Source organism: Haliotis asinina, chromosome 14, assembly GCF_037392515.1.
Source record: "Haliotis asinina isolate JCU_RB_2024 chromosome 14, JCU_Hal_asi_v2, whole genome shotgun sequence".
NCBI lineage: Eukaryota > Metazoa > Mollusca > Gastropoda > Lepetellida > Haliotidae > Haliotis > Haliotis asinina.
In genome coordinates this window covers 21563576-21591526 of record NC_090293.1, presented here as the reverse complement: position 1 = coordinate 21591526, position 27951 = coordinate 21563576, and the positions used below count along the sequence as shown (strand labels likewise).

Genomic DNA, 27951 nt, shown 5'->3' with positions numbered 1-27951 from the left:
TTCAGACGTACACCCTAAGCATCTTGTGATGGTCCGCTCACCAGTGGTGCCAGGAGACTTCATCCTTGGAGTCTGTCTTTCGCGTATCTATCATAAAACCTTGACCCGGCCATCGTCTCCTCATACACTCGGTAGTACTCCTCCAGCATCTCCTCCGTGAACCAGTTTCTCCAGTCTCCAACTGTACCTGAAAAACAGCACATATTGTGATACCCCGTTCATCCATTCAACCCGGATCCTGTTATCACAAGGGACGTAATAAGTGAGTGAGTTCAGTCTTACACCGCTTTTAGCAATATTGCAGCAACATCATGGGAGGACACCAGAAAAGTGCCTCACACATTGTGCCATGTGAGGAATCGAACCCGGGTCTTCGGCGTGACGGGTGAACGCTTTAACCACTAGGTTACCCCACCGCCCGACTTAACAAATAACGCGTTGATCCTGAAGTGTGTCTACAGGACATTTCACGGTCAATCCCGGGTGAGCACTGCTACCATCGTTTTACCTTTAGAATGCTCGAACTAGTCAATTAGTTCAGTTTAATAGGGTTCCAGTTACATGAAGTCATGGAAGGTAAACGTTGCATCAGAGACAGAAAAAAACAAAACAAACAAAAACCCCGCAAAATGAAATTAAAAAAAGAGTCGACGTCGTAATTCAGCACAGAATCGTCGACAGTTGTTCCACATGGAGAAGGATTCCACAACAAAACAACCAATCACTGATTCGATATGTACCCAGGAGGTGTCAGGCAGTGGTAGCAGCTGGCGGTGGTCATACGAGGTACTGACTTCAACATCACCTGGTGGACAGCGGTAATATGGACAGGAGAGCCATGCATTGCTCCACGAAATTTCATTTATGTATCTTTGTTTTCCGCTGATCTACACGTCCTTGAACAATACCAAATTTTCATTTAGTTTTGCGTTTCCTTTTTCGAAGAGTGTATTTGACGTTAACTGGATAGCGTGGTCAGAGGCGTTGACTTGATGCATGTCATCGTACCCCCGTTGGGAAGATCGATGTTCATGCTGTTGATCACTAAAGTCCCTGGTCTAGACACGATTACGCAGAGCCCGACGCTACAGTCACCGTCGGAATATTCAATTAAGAATTCAAATATGCCCAACGAAGACATAAGGTTTTTGGAATCAAGACTCGTCTTCGCCACCCCTTACACATCTGTCTTACCTTTTCTGTACAGGACACTTTTACCATCCACCTTTCGGGAATACGGATCCTTGTCCACGACCATTCGTGAGAACGTGCACTTGTCTACAATCGCTCGGCACAAATCGTCATTTCTCGTGAGCCCGAGGAAATCCGAGAGCTTCTGCACTGCTAGCTGCGTGTCCTGCAACACACTCAGAGGTAATCCAGGGGTCAACAGCATGAGCATCGATCTGCGCAAATGGGAACTGATGACATGTGTCAACCAAGTCACTTGGCCTGACCACCCGATCCCGTTAATCGCCTTTTCTGGCTGGCATAGGTTTCTGAAAGCCTACACTATCCCTGACTTTGAGATGTTGCAACGGTCATAAATATTTGTACTACAATATGCTAGTATTGTTTAAACGGATGGAGATAATCAAGCTTCCCAATTCATCGTTGAAGATCATTGAATATCCTGCCATGAATAGTATCTAAGGTCTGAATCTAAATTGCACTCGGTGAGAAAGTGTACCTCCGTGTTCAGCAAAATTGCTTCAACACAAATCCCATCCTTTACAGGCGTTTTCGGGCGGGTAAACCTGCCTTGTTCTATCAATACAAGCTAGGTCGTCTCAGTGGACACTAATTAGGACTGTTCGATGAACACTAATTAGGACTGTTGCACTTCAGCCATGGGTGTTGTCATAATTAATCACATTCATTGGTGTCTAAGTTATGGCTGTTTCAATTTTGGGTCAATAGGTCAGAGGGTCACAAACGCACAGAACATTGAATTTAGTCGACAGCTTTGGATGCACATAGGATAGGTACCCAAACTCTTACCCTAGTTGTTTCTTCATAGATCATAAAGTGCACTGGAATGTCTGGGTTTTCATTGAAGAACTTTTCAGCATCTCGAATGTGGTCAAAAACGCCATTCATATCAACTGCAGGAAAAGTGGAACAAATATGCGATTAATGTTCGTACACAACATGAACAATGTGTAGGAAAATGAAGTTAGAAACGGATTCGGGAATCTGAATATTTTGTTCAGATTCGGAGTTATGAACAACAGTGTCAACGTACATTATCTCACCCCTTCTAAGGTACTAGGGGCCGCTAGTAAACCTGGGTTTCGTAAACACATGAACACCCAGTTCTACATTTTCCCATATTTCAGCCTCAACTTTGACTTTTCTTTATATTCGGGTTTCGGCATTTGAATCCCGAATTCGAACAAAATATTCAGATTCGGGATTCAAATGCCGAAACCCGAATATAAAGAAAAGTCAAAGTTGAGGCTGAAATATGGGAAAATGTTAGTTTGGGTGTTCATGTTTTTACGAAACCCAGGTTTACTAGCGGCCCCTGGTACCTTAGAAGGGGTGAGATAATGTATATTGACACTGTTGTTCATAACTCCGAATCTGAACAAAATATTCAGATTCGGGATTCGAATCCCGAATCTGAACAAAATATTCAGATTCGGGATTCAAATGCCGAAACCCGAATATGAAGAAAAACCAAAGTTGAGGCTGAAATTTGGAAAAATGTAGGTTTGGGTGTTCATGTTTGTAAGCGTTTAATCCCGAATCTGAAAATAAAATATTGATAGATACATAGATAGATACACAGATACATAGATACATAGGTACACAGATAAATAGATAGATACATAGATAAATAGACAGATACATAGATACATAGATAGATACACAGATGCATAGATAGATACACAGATACATAGATACATAGAGACATACACAGATACACAGATGCATTTATGATGCATAGATACCTACATCGATACATTCATAGATACCTACATAGATACATTCATAGATACCTACATAGATACATTCATAGATACCTACATAGATAGATACATAGACAGATACGTAGATACAGAGATGCATACATAGACAGATATGTAGATACAGAGATGCATACAGAGACATTTACGTAGATACAGAGATGCATACATAGACAGATACGTAGATACAGAGATGCATACATAGACAGATGCGTAGATACAGAGATGCATACATAGATACGAGATGCATAGATCCGTAGATACGCGATGCATACGTAGATACGTAGATACATGATACATGCATAGATACATAGATACATGATACATACATAGATACGTAGATACATGATACATGCATAGATACGTAGATACATGATACGTACATGCTACATGATACATACAAGATACATGATACATACACGATACATACATGCTACATGACACACACATGATACATGATACATACATGATACATAATACATGCTACATCATACATACATGCTACACGATACATACATGATACGTACATATATGCTACATGATACATACATACATACATACATACATACATACATACATACATACATACATACATACATACATACATACATACATACATACAACTTCAGGATTTAAATCTCGAATCCGAATAAAAAAAATTCAGATTCGGGATTCGAATCCCGAATCTGAAAAAAATATTCAGATTCGGGATTCGAATCCGGAATTCGGAATCCCGAATCTGTTTCTACCTTCATGTTCCTACAATGTGTTTGGTTCTGGTAATTGGTGACAGAAGACAAATGGAAAAATCTTCCATCTCGGTTTGTTGTTCTGTAAACATAGAGCGTCATGTATATATACTGAGGGAAAAAAATAAAGGATCACACGAAAGCGCATGTTTCCACTATTTGTTTCCAAAGTTTGTTCATGAGCATTGTTTCTCACAGTTTGTGAAGAAATCTGGAACAAAATAAAGAAACACTTGTGTTTTAGTGTGATCCCTTACTCTTTTCTCGCAGTATATGTTTAAAAAGTGAAACGAAATCCAAGATGGCTACATTGTTTCAAGATGGTGTTATCATAAACACGATTCATCTGTAGTTACACTTCCAGTCAAGGGAATTGCTGCATTACTGCTGTGTTGTAAACACTCCACAATTTCAGCCCGACAAATGGCCTGGTAACTCTCAAAAGTTTTCGGGTCGGTTAATAGTTGGCAATCCAGAATTTTCTGGATTATGAATTATATGATGAAGGTAAATAATAGGAGGGAAACCGGTTAATGTTTTCAAATTCTGTTTCAGTCAAGGCTGTTTTAGTCATAAAACTCAAAGACACATTCGTCCTAGACAATCGGGCGTGCAAGTTTTCAAAACTGTCCGTCTGGTCGCAAACAAACCATCCCGGACGGTCGGGCAGACGGACATTTGCAACGCTGATTACTGGAACCAATGGTTTGTTACATTCGTTTGGTATATGTAGGTCTGGAGCATTTCATAGTCATATAGTGAAAGTCATATAGTGAAATGTTGCGAAATTATTGCCTCTCATGAACTTATGGGTTCATTATGGGTTTAAATATATCAGCGCTAGAGAGCTACGGCTTTGTGTTGTTTATTGTAAGTCAGTAAAGTTTGGAATTGAGTGACGTCACTTTTTATAAATAATTGATGTGAACGTCTGCATTAAAATGGCGTAGTGTTAATTTGGAAAAATAATACGCACAGTTAACCCAAGGCAACAATTGGTCTCACCCTTTCCTTCAAGAAACAAAGTGAGAAAGTCTTCAAACGTGCCCTTCTTGTTCACATAAAACTTTAAGTCTATGTAAGCGTTGTACAACGACACTGCGACGTCTCTGGGATCTCGGACCAGGTAGATGACCTTGCATTTCAACCTTTTCAAATCAGCTGGGGCGTTGGAAAGCCATTCGTGGGTGTTGATGACACGAGGTGAAGGGAGGCAACTCAAGTCTTCATTTGTTGCAAATTCCAGTTGATTATGTCCCTTGTACTTGGGAATTGTTTCGGCTCTACCGTTCAACAACATTGACGCCATTTCAAAGGTCCAGTGAGTACCTGATTTAATTGAATATATAGCTACAAAATTCTTTCAAAATGCCACCTCTACAGTTCCTTACGGTAACACATTTTACTATTGTTTGAAATATATATGAAAGCAAATCGTTTGTACGTTTCATCACAAATAATCCTCGAAAAGGTAATAATACATATTCACCGCCGAAACCTGGAAACACTTAATACATGACAGTAAGAGACACACTGAAATACACTGAACAGCAAAAGAAACATTAGTTTCGAAAGAAAATCTCATTAAAGTAAGCGTTCATAGTTATATCTTCCGTTTAAAAACCTGACAGAAAATGTTGCGTTTCTTTTTGCTGACGGTATACTCCAGTTACTACACTCAGGATGGAACAAGTCAATGTACACTTTACCCAGATATAAGGAATATATTACAATAACGTTAGCTAAACCGAAAACAGAACCATTTGATCTAAATTTTAACATGAACTGGAGGTAAATCTCGTGTGTTCTGTGGTAATATCTCAAAGTCAAATTACATGAATACTGTAAATGTACAATTTTATTTATAAAAAAAACTAAGATAGATATTAACTATATATTCATATATGTGTTTTTATCCAAATGATATTAAGGGCACGCCGCTGAAGTATTTATCAGAATATTTACCTATTTAGTGAGGGAGTTTTGTTTTACGCCGCAACTATATGCAGGCGGTTAGATATGTATTATATTGTTGCTCTGGAAGGTGTTGACCGGAGGTTTCTGACCGGACTGGCCTCTTCTGTGGCAGTCCTCAATAACTTCCAGCCTAAGACTGAGTCTACTTCTTTTTGTTTAGCACCATAGTCGGAATCACTCCAAATATATTCCCGTGCTTTATAAACTAACGAATCTAGGATAGGCAAGTCTTTGTACGTTTAACTGTTGTTAAACACCGCAGTCAGTAATAATCCAGTTATATGGCGGCGATCTGTAAATAATCGAATTTGAGCCAGACAATCAAGTGATCAGCATCAACGGCATCAAACTACGCAATTAGGATACGATGATTTATGGCAACCAAGTGAGCAAGCCTGACCGCCCAGCAAGCATGGTTTGCTGAAAACCAAAGCAAACCCGGATCATAGCTGGAATGTCTTTGAGCGCTCCATCATACTACAAACCTACCACGAAAGGTCAATTAACAAAATGGGGAGGTGGGCTATCCTATTGTCTATCCATGTTAATCACGCTCAGGACCAGTGTTCGATTCCCAAGATGGGTACAATGTTTGAAGCCCTTTGCTGTTTTCACCGGCCATGATAATGCTCGAGTATTGCAAAAAGCGGGGTAAATCTAAACTCATAGCTCGTTTAATATTGAACGTTTTACCCCCAACACCGCCATGATAATGGCCGTGTACTGCAAATAGCAGCGTAAGACTAAACTCATAGCTCGTTTAAAATTGAACGTTTTACCCCCTAAACCGTCGTGCTTAAGAACGTCATCTGTCTTGTGTCATACGAATAACCACACCTGTTCGTGGATAGGCGGAAACATACACATCCTCTTGTCTCAGACTAACTGACTGGATCTGTCGCAGAGTGCTTGGCTTGAAAAAACAGTTGTAGTACATTCCTTGGAATAGCTGCAGTCGAAGAGAGTTGCCTCCATTATCTTCTATAAACACAACGCTTTGCTTTTCGTTTTCGTCAACCTATGAACGCAACAACACTTGTATTGTGAACATAGTGTATGATTTAACCGTAGATATAACAGGCAGACCAATGGAGGTGGTTGTTACTGAGACAAACCCCGGCGAGGATGAAGCGTATGTGTAACTATTGTCAGGGTTTGTTAACGCCTACTCATGGATAGTTGAGTTATATGACAGTGGTAAGTACACAGCCGAGTCTGGTAGTGGCGTCATGCTATCTTTGGTGTAGTGTTTGTTGTTTAACGCCGCTCTCAGTTATATTACAGACATGTAAGGGCGATCTGGTAATAATCCAGTTTGGGTGAGACAAACCAGTGATTCAAACCATGTGCATCGAGCTACGCAGCTGCCATGTCTGTGAGCCTGATCACTCGATCCCGATAGACGCCTCTTACGACAGATTTGTTATGAGTAACAGTTTAAGTTTAAATACATGACTTGTCATACACACACACACGCACGCACGCACGCAAAACACACACACACACACACGCACGCACGCACGCAAAAAAGCTGTATCCGTGCCTGGTGAGTGATTTAATTTCACATGGCATCGTGTCACGATGGGATGGACCGATTTTCATTCTATTGACCACTAGCTTTTCTGGTCTAGACTCGTTCATTTTTAGACCACCGCCATAACGCTGTAATATTGCTGAGTGCGGTGTTAAACAACCAACCAACCAACCTATTAATCGTTCACTACATCACTTAAACTCAACGGTTTTCGGACCCGTGAAGATCCCGAGGTAGAATAGGCCTTCATCAACCCATGTTTGCCATAAAAGGCGACTATGCCTCTCGTAAAAGGCGACTAAAGGGTTCGGTTGGTCAGGTTCGCTGACTTGGTTCCCAATTGCCCGGATCGATTGTCATGCTGGTGATCACTGGATTGTCTGTGTTGTAACGGTTTTCAAAAGACGGACGCTTGGTGTCCAGAAATGCATAGCATGTTAAGGGTCATTAGGTTACACTATCCTGAAAACGCAGCCCTGCCAGGTGCCTGAACTCAATGCCACAGCACAGCTGGTCAAGAGGTCAGCGAGATGTAATTTGTTTTTTCATTAATAGTGCAGCTGGGAACACATATTCTGTGGTTAATATCGACATTACGGTCGATTCCGACAGTTCAAGCATACTGTAATGGTGAGGGCTGGCTATCAATACAGATATCGTAGAGATCGATAGTCATACCTAGATATCGATCGATTATCGAGCAAAATGCCAAATATGTCTGAAAGACATGAATGTTTCACATCACTTGTGAACGGCGACATATTTTTGCATGGATTGCTGAAAAACGATAATAATGGTCATGATGTAGAAGGAAACTATCAATAAAGTCTTACATATCTATAGTGTGTGAGAAAATCAAAAGTAATCTCTTCATAAAAGTAATCATAAAGAACAAACCTACATGCTTAAAATAGTGGAACGTATTAAACAAGTGCACAAAAGACGGCTGGAATTGAACAATGATGAAAGAAATGTGACATATGGATGAACATATGTAGTGTTGTCATTGCCAGTATTAATCCTGTTCACTGCGTTCAACAACCAACCAACCAGCTAACTAACCAGCCAATCGTTCACGCAATCACTTGTAAACCTGCTGAACGGAGGATAGACGGTCCTAATGTTCAGTTATGCATAGTATACCAACACAAATCGTAAACGTTCGTTTGTTTTCACTATCGAAAGCTCAACCATGCCTGATGCTTGATCTCAGTTTCAAAACATCGTAGCGTTGATGAATAAAATATCTTTGTCCTGTCCACATACCTTCACTATCGATGCATCGACAAATGATTGCGCCATTCTATGGGCGTCACTGTATCACCCGTTATTCCACTGTATAATGGCAATCAGCTGAGTCACCAGCTTGATCCTGACTACAAATACGTGCCGCGACTTATGTGGAAACCAAAACTGTTCGGCGCATGACTGATGAACTGATCAGCGAGATGTTGTTTGGAGCTTAGTCAGTGGAGCAGTTGGTTGGAAACGTGTACGGCATTCAGTATCGCGTGTGTGTGTGGTTGTCGGACGGGGGTAGGGGTGGGGTGGGGTGGGGTGGGGGAGAGTTATATTCAGGATGGAGGTCGATGTGATTTGCTGTAAGATTGTCTTGAACCGAGAGTAACTCTGCTCTGACCCTGTCTCCCTAGTCATTATTATTATTTCACCAAATACAGTTCGTGAAACGTTCGTGTCGACGTCGACAGACACGTTGTCTCCCATCACGTCGCTGCAAGGGGAAACTGGATTCATGCCTGTACTTTGATGAGTCACTGTACGCTTCGTTGTTGTCGGTGTGGTCGTGTCAGGATAGGTCCAGGATGAGTCTCGAATTCCCACTTCTCTCAGAGGATTTCCGATGGTTTGGTTGGAAAAATCGTCGAAGACCTTCACATGTCCTGCGGTACAATACCCAAATGAATCGACCCTGACCAGGAGTGGTCACTCTTATTCTTCCAAGTCTGGGACGAACTTGGGCGAATTGAAGAGGAAATGTCGATGCCATAATCGAGATATGGTGCAGTGGTGGACGTTGAAGAGTCTTGCAAAGACAGACCGGGAGTCAGCTGCTTGCAAACGCCTAGTAACATTCAGTCTCGACATGCTTTGTCTTCAATCTCGACATGTTTTATCTTCAATCTCGACATGTTTTATCTTCGTTTACGTCGTAAATGGCGTAATGAAATGATGAATTCGCCAAGTTTGTTTTGTGGTCAGTGTCTCCTCTCATGTTTCCAACACATTGTTCTTGCATGAGGAATAATGCTTCTTCTGCATGCACTTTTCATGTACCGCTTTAATTTTTTAGGCAAACATTTGCAAACACATTTTAGGAAGCGTTAGTTGGTGATTTCGCAAGGAAGCCACGATCCCCTTAGCGCCAAAATCGATTTTTATCGACCTTAAGAGTAAAGTAATTCTGTCTACTACGATACATATGGAGAATGAGTTTTAGGCAGTGGGGTAGCCAAGTGATAACAGTGTTCCTTCGTCACGACGTAGACCAGGGTTCGATTCCCTACACGGGTACAATGTGTGAAGTCCATGTCTGTTGCACCCGCAATAAGCGACGTAAACGTTAACTCACTCACTCATTCTGTAGGGAACAAATACCCGGCTGTATACAGGTTGTTCAGCTTGACCTGAGCTACTCTACATATGCACGACCCGGAAGGTCAAATAGTACAAATGGCTGGTTTAGTTAACTTCGTTAAATATGGGAGGAGAGAATGTTCTAGCGAAACATGCTAGATTCGTTACAGAACATGTTCCAGAAAACAACTCTTCTGTAAAAACAACAGTTTCATGTCTTAATTGAATTGTTTTCAGTCATACGCTATCAAGTGTGGTGTATGAACTTTACAACGTGAAGTCAGTTACTTTCAGAATTCGATTCACTTGCTGCTGTTCGCTCTCTGAAAGCCCGCATAAGAAACATTAAACCATCTGCAGCTAAATGTTTAAAGAAAGTTAGGACACTGCTGACGATTTCTCGACACTCAGATGTCAAACGGCGACTTGGTCTCGACTTTTCGGACATGTTGACAAGCACCTGACAAAGGCATACCCCTTCACAATAATAGATCCCACCAGTTGTGACACAGTCACGCAATGCATTAGTGCTCACTTGATCATTTCAAACTGAACAATCTGTAACTAGCCAAGGTGTCGTGTTAACCTCATAATTAATTTCCGAAGAATCAATATGCTGTCAAGGTCCGTTTATTATCCATGTATTAAATCAACCATAGCGATGGAACTTCAATTAACCTGAATTTAACTTACTAAAATTATTTATTAAAAAGAATAGAATGATGGTAGATATAGTGTTGATAATCGATTAAGAAAGAAGGACATATCTATATATGAACATAAATATAAAATTTAAACTATAGTCTTGTGATATAGATGGATACCTAAATGACGTGAATGGGTTATTTTACCTTAGAAACCTACTGATTTGAAAACACTTTCTAAGTGTATTATACCTTTCTTGAAAATAACTATGCTGACTCAAAAAAGAAACTTCACAAAGTGTAATTTTTGAAAAGAATGAATAATCTTTCTCTGATGATACATCTATGTATCCGAAATGGGATCTCTATCTTTCGACTCTAGAAAAAACGTTAGCAAAACCCACTCAAACCCATCCATTCGTCGTACAAATGACGTTAGTATCAAATCAGGTTTTGCACATGCAGACGATCACGTAATCATCGCATCGAAGTTTTCTTCTTTTGCACGAGTTTGAATTGACCTAAAGAATGATAAAAAAAGCCAAACACTTTTAAACCACAGTTCTAACGGTACTCTAAATGCCACGAATGTCAAAGGTGCAACGTGAACGATCAGTTATTGACGTGGCAAGAGCAATGCTATGCAGCCGTCGTAATGTGTATGACTTGCAACGACGTCGTCTACAACAAAGTGGCACCACTTCTGATCGCCCTAAGTCGGGTCGTCCACGTGTAACGTCACGAGCAGTAGACCGTCAAATCGTCCAACGTCATCTACGTGAAAGATTTCTGCCAGCTACACGAAGCAGGGCTGAGATGTTTAGAGGTCGACTGTACTGACAGACCATTCGAAATCGGTTGCGGGCTGCTAATCTCCATTCGAATTTTTATTGTTGTGACTTGACATTCTGTATACCCATGTTTTGGAACGGCGTTGTAGTATATGGAACTGATTGTGGTACTGTCAGTAAATCGAGTACATCTCAGCAATGCAATAATAACAATTTGACTATCTTACCATCTCTTGTTCTTTTATAGTGCCCTGAAGAAAGAATGTGAAGTTTCTTTTTTGACCCAGTATATAGCATCCTTACTTGTAACGTCATCACTCATCACTGTTTTGAAGGACATGGAGTTCGAATATACCAAAAGAGAAGAAAATGGACATTTGTGCAGAGAATAGAAGACTATGGCCAATCAGAGATGTACCGAGCTGAGACTGATACGTGAATACAGAGAACTGGACTTTGACATTGTGTACACTGATGAAACGTGGGTGAACAAAATTCACTCCACAGATAGAATGTGGCTGCCACGTGACATGTCCTCTGCGCCTCAGATACCGTCAGATAAAGAGAAAACACTCATCATTTTACAAGCACGTAGGAGAGATTGTGACGTGATTGTGTAGTGATTGTGGAGTGAATGTGGAGTGATTCCAGGATGTGATTTGGGTTTTGAAGCTAACAGCAGTGAGGGTGACTTTCACAAGGAAATGAAGTGTTCATAGAATGGACTCGTGAAGGTCCGAGGTAGAATATGCCTTCAGCAACCCATGCTTGCCATAAAAGGCGACAATGCTTGTCGTAAGAACCGACTAACGGGATCGGGTGGTCAGGCTCGCTGACTTGGTTGACACGTCATCGGTTCCCATCTACGCAGATCGATGCTCATATTCATCCGCAATTTCACGCCACAATACAGTAGCAACAAATATGTCCACAATATACTTTTTTATCAAATACTGTATGTAGATATTATGTTTCTTTTGAAGAAGAACTACATTCCGGGCTTAGACAGACAAGACGGACACAGCTTTATTTGTCAGTTCAAATTTATTCTTATTGATTCCCCAAATTAAACATTGGCTGGATGAGTTAAGCATTTGACATCAACACGTTATGAGTGATCGAATGAGTGCTTATGGGCTTTCGCCGCTTTTAGCAATGTTCCAGCAAAGTCACAGCTGGGGACACCAGAAATGGGCTTCACACAGATCAGGAGGTAGTTACCCTGGAGTTGGTTACCCTGGTTACCCAGGGAGGGGTTATCCCGGAAGACCTGACTACAACAACAGGAGGTGGATGGAATGTTGCTACAGGATCTGCGGGTCTAACTGTCTTGACGACTGAGCGACGCCTAGCAGCATTGTACGTCTTAATTTACACAGGATCTCGATCACAATAGCATCGTACATAAGAAAAAATAAATTCGTTTATTCAATCCATACGTTCAAGTTTGAATTCTTTGCGTGTACAGAACATTGAATGGGGACCATTACTAATAGAACACCATGAAGATCCGGGTAGATTTAACCGTCAAACAACAAACCAACTATTACCATAAGTGAGTTAGTGAACATCAATCCAGTTAAATCATATCGTGTCTGCTTAATGTGGGAGAAGAGCCCGAAGTAACGCAGGTCTCAGACGTTTGCGTCGTTTATGAAACCCACAAACACGGGCATGGCGATGACAAATATGGAAACATAATCATGATCTCGAATCCGTTTCACCCGACCCAGGATCCGAACCCACGATTATATATTTCTGAGGACTTCAAGGTACAGAATTCTGCACAACCAATAGCTACAGGAATATCTAAAATGATTTTTAAGAATATATCTTATTGAATATGTACGAGACCTTTTTGTAATGATCATAGACGATACGACCTGTCAATGTTATAGACCTTCATATCACAAGAAACTGTACGTAAACAAAACTTGATCAGGCGAACTGGTGGACGACAGCATGAGTAACAGCTCGCTCATTCGACGAGATAGAATGATCCCCATCGAGGTACAGTGAGGTAGTCTTTAAAGTTATCATCATCAAAACATTTATGTGGCGCCAGTTTCATTCCAAAGGCACTGCTCAGTAGTGCTTTCCGAACAACTCGACACTGAATGTTCTCTTACAAAGGTATGTCTTCAGATTAGATTTGTTCAGGTTGGTAATTGTCCTTAACTCCAGTGGAAGTTGATTCCAGGGAATGGGTCTTGCCACCTGGATTGATCGATGTCCAAACCTGGTACTGGACCTTAAGTGTGGGACAAGAAGAAGACCAAAATTTCAGATCAGAGACTTGGGTTGGCTGATATCTTGGGCTCCAGTCAGATAAATACTGGATTATGGAGGCACTTGAGAACCAACAGGTTGAGTTTGTATTGGATTCTGTCTGATATGGGAAACCAGTGTAATCTCTGCAGATCATCAGTTATGTGAGAGTATTTCTGGGATCTGGAGATACGTCTAGCTGTACTACGTCTTCACCCCCGTTTCAAACTGCACCTCTATCGTATGGATTATCTGACTAACATATCTATCGTGAAGCACCGACAATGACATCTTCTCTTAGGAGGTACGACTCTTGTGATGTTCCGGTCACCAGTGGTGCCAGGAGACTTTGCTTCAACCATGCAGTTGTTTCATCATTGTTTCGCATATCTATTATAAAACCTTGACCCGGCCATCTTCTCCTCATACACTCGGTAGTACTCCTCCAACATCTCCTCCGTGAACCAGTTTCTCCAGTCTCCAACTGTACCTGAAAAACAGCACATATTGTGATATCCCGTTCATCCATTCAACCCGGATCCTGTTATCACAAGGGACATAAAAAGTGAGTGAGTTTAGTCTAACACTGTGTTTAGCAATATTCCATGAATATCATGGGAGGACACCAGAAAAGTGCCTCACACATTGTGCCATGTGGGGAATCGAACCCGGGTCTTCGGCGTGACGTGTGAACGCTTTAACCACTAGATTACCCCACCGCCTGACATTACAAATGACGCGTTGATCCTGAAATGTGTCTTCAGGACATTTCACGTTCAATCCCGAGTGAGCAGTGTTACCATCGCTTTATCTTTAGAATGCTCGTATTAGTCAATTAGTTAGAATTGAGACCTTACACCTAAAACCCAATTTATTGAAAACAACCGGCATAGTGGAGTGCTGATGAACCTGGAAACTAAATAAGGGCGAGGTTTGGATTCGAACCGAAGATCCTTAGAATCTGGCACCAACTCTGCACTGGACCCGTGAAGATCTGGGTACATATTACACCTGTCTATATCCGGCTTCAGTTACTCTGTTTTGGACCGTAAAGATCCAGGTACATGTAACACCTGTCTACATCCAGCTACAGTGCGCAGACATTAGGTTTATGGAATCAAGATTCAGACCTCACGCCTTCGCCACCCCTTACACATCTGTCTTACCTTTTCTGTACAGGACACTTTTACCATCCACCTTTCGGGAGTACGGATCCTTGTCCACGACCATTCGTGAGAACGTGCACTTCTCTACAATCGCTCGGCACAAATCGTCATTTCTCGTGAGCCCTAGGAAATCCGAGAGTTTCTGCACTGCTAGCTGAGTGTCCTGCAACAAACTCAGAGTGAGCATCGGTCTGCGCAACCGGGAACCGATGGCATGTGTCAACCAACTCAGCAAGCTTGACCATCCAAGCGCCTCTTACATAATCGCCTTTTGTGGCAAACATTGGCTGCTAAAGGCCTGTTCTACCCCGTGCTTTGATATGTTGCAGCGATCATAAATATTTGTACCACTGTGTCCTAGTATTATTGAACGGATGGAAATAATCACGTTTCCCTTCATTGTTGAACATTTTGGGCAATATATGTGACATTGCTGAAGGCTGTCTGGTTTTGTTTACCTTCCACAATAGGCAGTGAAAGTCTGTCAAATAGTCCAGGAATTGGGAAGGTATGAATTGAAGGGTAACCCTTGTATAGTACGTAAATAAATTCACGCGATTTCCACAAAAGGTAGTCTTCTTTTACAACAAGTTGACGACCAATACCAACACTTTTAACTAATAACCTCATAGGTAACTTCCCAAAACTTACACAGCCATATCTTAGACAGCTTAAAACAACATTTCTGATTCAGTGCACAGCTAATCCTCATGGTGATATCTATTTCTTATAATGGATTAGTTCAGTAGATGAACCACTGCATTTCCACAAAATGTCCCTAAAATATAATATTTGTATCTTGGCATCAGCATTTATAAAGGACATGTAATACTTAATGATCATTATCACTGACTATGTACATTCTTGGAACATTAAGCACTGCATTTATCTGTAAGTCTGATACAGAAGCTGACCCCTTTCATCTTCGGAGGAGATTTTCAAATGAAAACATAACATGCATCTTTAAACTTAATCTCCCTTGTACATTTCGTATCATTTACCTATCAATAGAAGGAGAAAGAAGAAGAGAAATAGTTTATTAACGTGTTCCGTGGCATACAACTGACATGTTAAAATCTTATAAAATTCACAATAAAAATGTAGACTATCCGACTATACGGCCTATTAGACACGATAACCCCTTAAAAGATCCACACACAAATATTGAACTTACTAATACAAGACTAAAACTCTAAAATATTAATACACATACTGATAATTATTGTCCTGGGCCATAACGCGTCTTATTGTCTATTTGGCATTTGTGTTATTGTGGCAAGAGGCTTCACAAGTCTTTCGTTACGTAATACCAATGTAGATTGAGCGTTTGAAGACATTTCTGAAAATAGAGGATTAATACGTGACATGTCCTGCCATAAATAGTATCTGATATATGACTCTAAATTGCACTCAGCGAGAAAGTGTACCCCACGTTCAACAAAATTGCTGCAACAAAATTTACAAACCCAATCTTTTAAAAGCGTTTTGTGGTGGGTATAACTGCCTTGCTCTATCAAGCTTCGTTTTCTCAGCAGAGAACAGTTATTTGGACTGCTGCACTTCAGCCATGGGTCTTGTCTTAATTAATCCCATTCACTGGTGTCTTAAGTTTTTTGTCATGGGTCATTGGGTCACAAACACACAGAACATTGAATTTAGTCGACAGTTTTGGATGCACGTAGGATTTCACACAGTGCCCAAACTCTTACCTTAGTTGTTTCTTCATAGATCATAAAGTGCACTGGAATGTCTGGGTTTTCATTGAAGAACTTTTCAGCATCTCGAATGTGGTCAAAAACGCCATTCATATCAACTGCAGGAAAAATGGAACAAAAATGCGATTGATGTTCGCACACTTCACAGACGATGTATTGATTCTAACATTTGGTGACAGAAGACAAATGGAAAAATCTTTCATCTCGGTTTGTCTGTAAACATATAGCGACATGTATAATTATATACTGAGGGGAAAAATATGGGATCACATGAAAGCACAAGTGTTCCTCTATTTTTTCCAAGGTTTCTTCATAAGCTTTGCATGGCACAGTTTGTGAGGAAATCTGGAAGATTTTACTTTTTTCTCGCAGTATATGTTTAAAAAGTGAAACGAAATTCAAGATGGCCTCTTTGTTTCAAGTTGGCGCTAATCATAAACACGATTCATCTGTAATTACACTTCCGGTCAAGGGAAGTAACTCTCTATTACTACAGTGTTCCCAGCAAAATGGTCTGGTAACTCTCAAAGGTTTTCGGGCAGGTCGATAATTACCAGTCCAGAATTTTCTGGATTAAGTAATATAAGAAGGTAAATAGGAGGATGGAAGCAGCTTAATGTTTTCAAATCTGTTTCAGTCAAGGCTGTTTTAGTCATAATACTCAAAGACAGATTTCGTCCGAGACCATCGGACGAGCACGTTTTTGAAACTGGCCGTCTGGTCGCAAACAGACCATCCCGGAAGGTCGGACACATGGACATTTGCAACGCCGATTACTGGAACCAATGGTTTGTTACATTCGTTTGGTATAAGTAGGTTTGGAGCATTTCAAATAGTCAGTTATATAGTGAAATGTTGTGAAATGTTTGCCTCTCATGTACTTTATTCATTGTGTTTTCGAATATATCAACACAGGAGAGAGAGGGATTTGTACTGGTTATTGTAAGTCAATAAAGTCTGCTTTCAAATGGCGTAGTGTTTATTTGGAAAAATAAACAACACAACAATTGGTCTCACCCTTTCCTTCAAGAAACAAAATGAGAAAGTCTTCAAAAGCGCCCTTCTTTTTCACATAAAACTTGCAGTCTGCATAAGCATTGTACAACGACACTGCAACGTCTCTGGGATCTCGGACCAGGTAGATGACCTTGCATTTCAACCTTTTCAAATCAGCTGGCGCGTTGGACAGCCATTGGTGGGTGTTGATGACACGAGGTGAAGGGAGGCAACTCAAGTCTTCGTTTGTTGCAAATTCCAGTTGATTATGTCCCTTGTACTTGGGAATTGTTTCGGCTCTACCGTTCAACAACATTGACGCCATTTCAAAGGTCCAGTGAGTACCTGATATAAGTGAATATATAGCTACAAAATACTTTCAACATGCCACCTCTACAGTTCCCTGTGGGAACACAAATCGCTTGTACTTTTCATTACAAATAATCCTCGAAAAGGTAATGCTATATATTCGCGACATAACCTAAAACAACTGACTGTGAGGGACACACTGAAATATACTGAACAGCAAAAGAAACGCTAGTATCGTAAGCATTCATATTCATATCTTCTATTTAAAAACCTGACAAAAAGCCAGAGTTGCGTTTCTTTTGCTGATGGTGTACTCGAGTTACTACACTCAGAATGGAACACGTCAATGAACACTTTACCCACATACAACAAATATTTTACAATAACTTGAACTAAACCGAAAACAGAACAATTTGGTATTAATTTTAACATGAACTGGAGGAAAATCTCCTATGTTGTGTGGTAGTATCTCAAAGTCAAATTACATGAATACTGTAAATGTACAATTATGTTTATGAAAAACTAACCCAGATATTAACGATATATTCATACATGTTTTTTTTATTCAAATAATATTAAGGGCACGCCGCTGAAGTATTTATGAGAATATTTACATATTTAGTAAAGGAGTTTAGTTCTATATGGCGGCGGTTAGATATTCAGTGTATTGTTGCACTGGAAGGTGTTGACCGGAGGTTTCTGACTGGACTGGCCTCTTCTGTGGCAGTCCTCAATAACTTCCAGCCTAAGACTGAGTACTACTTCTTTTTGTTTAGCACCATAGTCGGAATCACTCCAAATATATTCCCGTGCTTTATAAACTAACCATTCTGGTGATGGATGTTATGATCAACGTCCAATGAGAAGGAAGACACGGATTCAACGAAGCTGACATCAGAACAATTTAATTCTGTGTTTGTACGTTTAATTGTTGTTAAACTCCGCACTCAGTAATAATCCAGTCATATAATCGAGTTTGGGTCAGACAATCAAGTAATCAACATCATGGGCATCAAACTACGCAATTAGCTATAAGATACGATGATTTATGGCAACCAAGTAATCAAGCCTAACCGCCCGGCAAGCAGGGGTTGCTGAAAACCAAAACAAACCTGGATCATAGCTGGAATGTCGTTGAGCGCTGCATCATACTACAAACCTGCCGCGAAAGATAAATAACAAAACGGGACGGTGGGCTATCCTACTGGTTAAAGCGTTCGTTCGTCAGGTTTTTCGGGCTTCCCCCGCATTGATAATGCTCGAGCATTGCAAAAAGCGACGTAAACCTAAACTCAAAGCTCGTTTAATATTGAACGTTTTACCCCCAACATCACCATGCTTAAGAACGTCATCTGTCTTGTGTAATACGAATAATCACACCTGTTCGTGGATAGGCGGAAAAATACACATCCTCTTGTCTCAGACAAACTGACGGGATCTGTCGCAGAATGGTTGGCTTGTAAAAACAGTGGTAGTACATTCCTTGGAATAGCTGCAGTCGAAGAGAGCTGCCTCCATTATCTTCTACAAACACAACGTTTTGCTTTTCGTTTTCATCAACCTATAAACGCAAAAAAAATTGCATTGTGAACATAAGTTTATGATTTAACCGTAAATACAACAGGCAGACCAATGGAGGTGGTTGTTTCTGAGACACACCCAGGCGAGGATGAAGCTTAACTATTGTCAGCATTTAAGGCCTACCCAGCGATATTTGAGTCATGTGACTGCGGTAAGTAAACAGCCGAGTCTGGTTGTTACGGTCCTGTTATCTTTGGTTTTGGTGTTTGTTGTTAAATGCCGCACTCAGTTATATTACAGACATGTAACGGCGGTCTGGCAATAATCCAGTTTGGGTGAGATAAACCACTGATTCATACCATGTGCATCGAGCTACGCAGCAGCCAAGTCTGTGACCCTGATCACTCGATCCTGTTAGTTGCCTCTTGCGACAGTTTGTTATGAGTAAGCAACAGTTTCAGTTTAAATATATGACTGGTCATACGCACACGCACGAACACAAGAACACTACCCCGGCGTCAAGAACATAATTTAGAAGCAAACCATGAATAAAGTCTTATATATGTATGGTGTGTGAGAAAATCAAAAGTAAACTCTTAAAAAAATAATAATGAAGAAAAACGTACAGGCTTAAAATAGGGGAACGTATTAAACAAGTGCACAAAGGTAGGTCAGGATTGAACACTGAAGACGGAAACATGAGACAAGGATAAACATATACACTGTTGTCATTGCCAGTATTAATCCTGTTCAATGCATTAAACAACCAACCAACCAACCAGCCAACTAGCCAACCAGCCAATCGTTCACTCAATCACTTGTAAACCTGGTGAACGGAGGATAGAAGGTCCCAATCTTCAGTTATGCAAAGTATACCAACACAAATCGTAAACGTTCATTTGGTTACACTATCGAAAACTCAACCCTGCCCGATGCTTGACCTCAGTTTCAAAACATCGTTGCGTTGATGAATTAAAAGTCTTTGCCCTGAACACATACCTCCACTAGCGATGCATCCACAAATGATTGCGCCATTCTGTGGGCGTCACTGTTTGTATTGCACGTTATTCCACTGTATAATGGCGCCCAGCTGGGTCACCAGCTTGATCCTGACTACAAATACATGCCGCGACTTATGTGGAAACAATTACTGCCCGGCGCACTGGTCAACTGGTCAGCGAGATGTAGTTTGGCGCTTGGTCAATGGAGCAGCTGGAAACGTGTTCTGTGTTCAATATCGTCATCAGGGTCAATTCTCACAGTTCAGGTTATTGTTATGGTTAGGGTTTGCTATCGATACAGACCGATATAGGTAATAGAGATCGATAATCGTTAACTAAATATCGATCGAATATCGATAAATCGGAAACGTAACTGTGAGCAGAAATGCCAAAATATGTGAAAGAAATGAATATAGTGAATATATTGAATATTTAATGTAAGAAATGAATATATAGTATCACATCACTTGTGAGTGGTGACATGCTTTTGCGTGCATTCTTGACAAAACAGTGTCTTGAACAGTTAGAAGCAGGCCACGAGCATTGTCTTACAATGGTATATAGTGTGAGAAAATTAAATCTAAACTCACCCAAGACACAGGCTAAACTTTAAGGAAATGTATAAAACCTATATAAGTGAACATAAATCGAGTAATTGTGAACACAGATGAAGGAAGTTTGATTCCATGATGAACACATCTTTTGATGTCATTGTCAGAATTAATTCAATTCAGTCACTGCGCATGTGTGGGGGCGTTCAGGTCAGGATTGCACAGTTAGTCGGAAGTTTGCTAAGGAACATTCTTCCTGCAGCACGTTGACAAGTTTTGCAAATGTCTGGGACAATGGTGACATTTACGGACGCTTTGATCAATTTTACCCCCATAGATGCTTGATCGGGTTGAGGTCATGCGAGTTGGAAGGTGTGGGAAGGACACTGACGTTTGCATTGGCGAGATAGGCACCTGTTACACGAGTTGTGTGGGGTCGAGCGTTGTCGTGTTGACACAGACCCCACCAAATGTGTCGACCCTTGAAAAAAAACGTTCAGTGTAAAACGTTCGTGTCGAAGTCGACAGACACGTTGTCTCCCATCACGTCGTTGCAAGGGGAAACTGGATTCATCGCTGAACCGAACGCGACAGGTCCTACGCATGTACCTTGATGCGCCACTTGACGCTTCGTTGTTGTCGGTGTAGTCGTGTCAGGATAGGTCCAACCTTTGATCGATAAACGGTTTCCGGTGGTTTGGTAGGAAAATTCTTCGAAGACCAGGCACATGTCCAGCAGTATTCGTTATTGTAGCAAATCGGTGACGCAAACCGGTCATATACCCAAATGAATCGGCCCTGTTCAGGATTGGTCACTCTTATTCTTCCAAGTCTCGGACGAACTTGGGCGCATTGAAGCAGAAATGTCGATGCCATAATCGAGATATGGTGCCATGGTGGACGTTGAAGAGTCTTGCAAAGACAGACAGTTGCTTCCAAACGTCCAGTAACATTCAATCTCGACATTTATCTTTTATCTTCAATCTCGACATGTTTTATCTTCAAGCTCGACGTGTTTGATCTTCGTTTACGTCGAAAACGGCGAAATGAAATGATGAATTCGCCTAGGCTTTTTATGGACAATGCCTTCTCTCATGTCGCAACACATTATTCTTGCATCGGAAATAGGCCTTCTTCTGCATGCACATTTCGTGTGCCGCTTTCATTTGTATGGCAAACATTTGCAAACACATTTTGGGAAGCGTTGGTTGGTGATTTCACAAGGAAGTCACGATCCCCTTACCGCCAAAATCATTTTTTCGAACGGGAGTAAAGTAATTTTGCCTACTACGATACATATGGAGAATGAGTTTTAGGAGGTAGGGTAGCAAAGTGGTTAAAGCGTTCCTTCGTCACGCCGAAAACCAGGGTTCGATTCCCCACACGGGTACAATGTCTGGTGCCTCCCATGATATTCCTGGAATATTGCTAAAATCGGTGTAAGACTAAACTCACTCACCTGAGCTACTCTACATATGCATGACCCGGGAGGTCAAATAGTACAAGTGGCTGGTTTAGTTAACTTCGTTAAATATGGGAGGAGAGAATGCAGTTATTGTTGCGTTCTAGCGAAACATGCTAGATTCGTTACAGAACATGTTCCGGAAAACAACTCTTCTGAAAAACAACAGTTTAATGTTTTAATTCAATTGTTTTCACGGTGATACGCTATCAAGTTTGGTTTATTAACTTTACAACGTGAAGTCAGTTACTTTCAGAATTCGATTCACTGCTGTTGTTCGCTCTCTAAAAGCCCGCATAGGAAACATTAATTTTAAACCATCTGAAGCTAAATGTTTAAAGAAAGTTAGGACATTGCTGACGATTTCTCGACACTCAGATGTCAAACGGCGACTTGGTCTCGACTTTTCGGACATGTTGACAAGCACCTGACAAAGGCATACCCCTTCACAATAATAGATCCTACCAGGTGTGACACAGTCACGCAATGCATTAGTGTTCACTTGATCAGGTCAAGCTGAACATCGTGTTGATAATCGATTATAAAGGAGGACATATCTATATATGAACCTAAAAATAAAAACTATCTTCGTGTGATATAGATGGGTACCCAAATGACTTAAATGGGTTGTTTTACCAGAGACACCTACTGACATGAAAACACTTCCTATGTTTATTATACCTTTCTTGAAAATAACTGTGCTGAGTCACAAAATGTAATGTTTAAAAAGAATGAATAATCTTTCTCTGATGATACATCTATGTATCCGAAATGGGATCTCTATCTTTCGACTCTAGAAAACACGTTAGCAAAACCCACTCAAACCCATCCATTCGTGGACGAATGACGGGTTTTGACAATGACAAATCAGGTTTTGCACGTGCAGTCGATCACGTGATCTTCGTATCGAAGTTTTCTTCATTTGCACGTGTTTGCATTGACCTCAAGAATTAAAAAAAGTCAAACACTTTTAAACCACAGTTCTAACGGTACTCTAAATGCCACGAATGTCAAATGTGCAACATGAGCGATCAGTTATTAAAGTCGGAAGAGCAATGGGATGCAGCCGTCGTACTGTGTATGACTTGCGACGTCGTCTACAACAAAGTGGCACCACTTCTGATCGCCCTAGGTCGGGTCGTCCACGTGTGACGTCACAAGCAGAAGACCGTCAAATCGTCTTAAGTCACCTACGTGACAGATTTCTGCAAGCTGCACGAAGCAGGGCTGAGATGTTTAGAGGTCGACTGTACTCAGAGACCATTCGAAATCGGTTTGCGGGCTGCCAATCTCCATTCGATTTTTTATTTTTGTGACGACTTTCTGTATACCCATGTTTTGGAACGGCGGTGTAGCCTAATGGAAATGAGCGTGGCACTGTCAGTGTATCGTGTACATCTCAGCAATGCAATAATAACAATATGACCATCTTACCATCTCTTGTTCTTTCATAGTGCCCTGAAGAAAGAAAGTGAAGTTTCTGTTTTGACTCAGTATATAACATCTTTACTTGTCATGTCATCACTATGGAATCCGAGAAGGGAAATGGTCGCGTTGTCGCATTGTCGCGTTGTCGCCCTCTCAAAAACAAGCAAACTGAGGCAAAAAATAACCAAAGCGCGACAATGCGACAACGCGACATTTCGCCTATTTGTCGCATTGTCGTGATGTCGCATTGTCGCGTTTCGAATAACATTTTCTCCGTTCCTCCAAAGTGCGACACGCGACATAGCGACAATTTTCAAGGTCAAAATATGTCGCGTTGTCGCATTGTCGCCCTATCTAACATATGTAAGAATTCACGAAAACGCGACAATGCGACAACACGACATTTCATCAAAATGTCGCGATGTCGCACTGTCGCGCTTTGTTAAAATATTGACCACAGTATGCATTTAACAAATTGACTAAAACGCGACACGCGACAATGCGACAAAATATATGTCGCATTGTCGCGTTGTCGCCCTTTCCTGTTACCGGTGCGCATGCGTAGAAAGTCAATTAATCTACGCATGCGCAGAAAATGTTATACTCTATTCCAGATTTCACTGGTCTTTCGTTACCTCCAATGGTTTACAAAATGAAATAGTGCTCGAAATGACAATGGGCCTTCTCTTCTTGAACTTAATGCAAATCTTTCTTTATTGTTTTACATATTGCAAATGTATTTAGCCAGTCAAGTGTGTTCTAGCAGTGAGTTAAATGCATACTATGGTCAATATTTTACAGGACCACTAAACTCAATTTTTGGGTACCCTTTTTATCACTGCATATTAAAGACTTTTGGTTAGTCATAAACGAAACACCATTTTTTTTAAAAAAACAAAACAACAACAAACAAACTTGTGGTTAATTAATGCCAAGCGCTTAAAAGTTGCTAAAAAGCCGTCTGCTTCTCTCTCGCCCGCAAGCGAAACCGCAGACAGGTTACGTAACTCTGTCTCCAGAGCCCTACAGTGACGTCATAGAAGGAATGATATCCAGTTAAATGTATAGAAAATGTGTAGCAAGCTCGTCATTTTGCTGATTTCTCGACGTCACCAAAGACATGCCGAATTGTTGTGTTGCCATCAGTTGTTACTTGGGGTCGGGTGATGGTGTCACTATGCACAGATTTCCACCAGACTCTATGGTTTGTGCTTAAATTGGTTGTTAGTGTGTGCGAAGTGAGCTTTTTGGAAGCCTCTGGTATAAACTAAATCGGATGGTTCGCCCCCTACCACGCTTCCAGGATAGAAAATGGAGTTTCATCGAGTTTATAAAATAAAGACTGCTTACTACACATTGCTGACCAAAAGCATTTTGCATGGATATAACGCTTTCTTCCCAGGAATCGAGGTTGTGGTCGAAGTGACAATATTATCGTAAGTAATATTATATTGACCCCTTATATTGACCGAGTGAAATTGTTATGTTTTAAGCAATGTCATGTAAAATCCTATTGTCCATCAATAAAATACATATTTTACTACCAGCAGAAAGTAATTTTCATTTTGTAAGTCGGTGAAAACAAACTTAAATAGCATTCGTGAAGTCACAGGCTAAAGTCCGTTAGAATTATTGAGATTATGATTTGTTCTCATCAAGTTAGAAAGTCAAAACTACTATTTACTGGTAATTAAATATGCATTTGAATCATGGCCGAAAGGCTTTGGCATGAAACAACTTTTAACATAAGGACTTCTTCCAAGGAAGAAAGGTGGGGGTCGAAGTGACATTTATATTGCAAGCAATGTTATATTGACCTCCACCTCACTTCCAAGAGTGAAATTGCTATGTTATAAGCAGTGTCATGCAAAATCCTATTGTCCATCAATAAAATACATATTTTACTACCAGTAGAAAGTAATTGTCCTTTTGTAAGTCGGTGAAAACAAACTTAAATATCATTCATCCCAAGACAGGGTGCCGCCATTTTTGAAAATCGTGAAGTCAAATCCATTTGAATTAATGAGATTATGTATGGTTTGTTCTCATCAAGTTAAAAAAACAAATTTAGATTTGTAACGTTCACTCACCAGTATGTAGACACTTGTCAATATACGTCTTTATACTTGGTCTCATAGTCCTAATTACTTTATAATCATACTTGTGTTTGAAACTTAATAAAAAGAAGCGATCTGCGAATGTATAACAGGAATTAATATGTAGACATTTCATAGTTTGCCTATATGAAACATAATTCACACGCACGCCCTAGTGTATGTCGTCTGCATCATTACAATTTACAACGAAAACAATGATTCTGTTGAAAGCTACGACAACTTATTAAAAACAAAAATGCAAATATTAAAATTAAAGTTATAGGAGCAATGTCAGGCTATTACCTTCTTTGAGGAATGTATCCATCAATATCCACAAACACACGTGATATAATTCATCTGCAGATTTCCCAAGTGATGTGTCTTTTAACAGTCTATAAACATATACGAAAACGTGATGTATCGTTTCAGGTTTTTCACATTGCTGTATAGTTTCATTGGTTACCCAAGATAGCACACCTGGCAACTAATTGCATAATGTGCGTCATTCTTTTTAAAAAGTTGTTTAGTTAGCCAATAATGAGCAATCAATCAATGTATTGGCGGTTAATCCTTTGAAAGAAGGGTGTTCTTTTACACAGACACAGTCACGACAGAGTGAATTCAGTATAGATTAGTAAATGTACATACATAACCACTACCTTTTGACAAATCCCCCATTTAAATCCCCGTAAAACTTATTAATCAATCAGCGTGTTATCAGTTAATCCTTTGATCGATCCAGACAAAAGAAATGCCAAATGGGCGCCTTTGTCGGGTAATCTAAGTGGCGTTACCACTAATTATACCTGTTATAAATTCATTAACTGAGCATCAAGTGAATGATGACAAATAATGTGTAGGTTTATACCACCTAACGCGGATTACAACCTAGCGACACCAAGTGATTTTGACAGAATCGTCTATGAAAACAAGGGTTGTAACTCGAAAACTAGGCAATGCAGAAGACAAAACTAAATGATAGTAGATTGTGAGAACATATGGCGTTCATTTTCCTCAACAGCTTTCGCGATTTCAGGTTTCTGCAAACCTGTAAACGAAATAGTTTAACCCCTGAAATGTATAGATGAATACTGCACAGGCCCTCATTTCTATACCCACTATTACGTCACAAACGCCCCGCTCTGATTGGTTGAAATATCGTTTGCGGCTGAGAATTGTGCACTGTTGACAAAAAGGTCGATTTAAGGTAATTAAAGATCGAAATGAGCAGTTTTGATGACGGGGTTTCATTTATAACGATGTCAGCAAGTGATTTTGCATCTGTACACTATTAGAGTATATGTGACTCTTAATAAAGCGCGACATGCGACAGCGTGACATCGCGACATTTTGATGAAATGTCGCGTTGTCGCATTGTCGCGTGTCGTGTTTTCGTGAATTCTTACATATGTTAGATAGGGCGACAATGCGACAACGCGACATATTTTGACCTTGAAAAGTGTCGCTATGTCGCGTGTCGCACTTTGGAGGAACAAAGAAAATGTTTTTCGAAACGCGACAATGCGACAAACAGGCAAAATGTGGCGTTGTCGCATTGTCGCATTGTCGCATTGTCACGCTTTGGTTAATTTTTTTTTGCCTCATTTTGCTTATTTTTGAGAGGGCGACAAAGCGACAATGCGACAACGTGACAATGTCCCTTCTCGGATTCCATACAAGTGTGCTCTAGCAGCAAAACGAATTATTACCGCAACTATTCATTGTAATCACAGCACACTGTGCACCTGTCATTCAAGGCGGGGTAATTTGCTGTTCAGAGCTAGTCTCTTAATCACTCCAGATAGCTATTATCATAAGTTCGAATCCCAGCAAAATACACATTAATCACTTTGGACATTTCGATGACAGGTTGTGATGACAGGTTGTGATGACAGGTTGTGATGACAGGTTGCGAGAAACTGAAATATTGTTAAAATTCAAGCCACATCGGCAGAAACATTAGGTGATGTCCTCGAATGGATCACTATGTTCCATAATGTGGCTCTTGACAGTTTAATGGTACAGTCATGTCCGACGCTGATGAATTTGTTCGAAATCTCCCTCTGTTCAGCCAGCAGTGGATGGATACCAAGTAGAATGAGATACCACTTATCCGTCACCTCAATGACACTTTAGGTCGGCTTTGAACGTGATAATGGGAAAACGTCTTACAAAT

At 40.6% G+C, this 27951-nt stretch overlaps 2 protein-coding genes and 1 pseudogene across 2 annotated transcripts; 1 reads left to right on the top strand and 2 right to left on the bottom strand.

The window, feature by feature from the left end:
• The window catches only part of LOC137260701 (sulfotransferase 1A1-like), a 189664-nt pseudogene that overhangs the window by 126654 nt on the left and 35059 nt on the right, over nt 1-27951 (top strand).
• On the bottom strand, nt 60-8534 carry LOC137261609 (sulfotransferase 1A1-like). The gene is made up of 6 exons (XM_067799386.1): nt 8499-8534; nt 6536-6716; nt 4727-5050; nt 2002-2105; nt 1195-1357; nt 60-187 (listed from the first exon to the last, which is right to left on the bottom strand). The coding sequence occupies exons 1-6, from the start codon at nt 8532-8534 to the stop codon at nt 60-62; spliced, it is 936 nt and encodes a 311-aa protein (XP_067655487.1).
• On the bottom strand, nt 12288-20413 carry LOC137261608 (amine sulfotransferase-like). The gene is made up of 6 exons (XM_067799385.1): nt 20237-20413; nt 19097-19277; nt 17429-17752; nt 16406-16509; nt 14697-14859; nt 12288-14020 (listed from the first exon to the last, which is right to left on the bottom strand). Exons 1-6 carry the CDS (start codon nt 20270-20272, stop codon nt 13905-13907), a joined length of 924 nt encoding a protein of 307 aa, XP_067655486.1. The 5' UTR covers nt 20273-20413; the 3' UTR covers nt 12288-13904.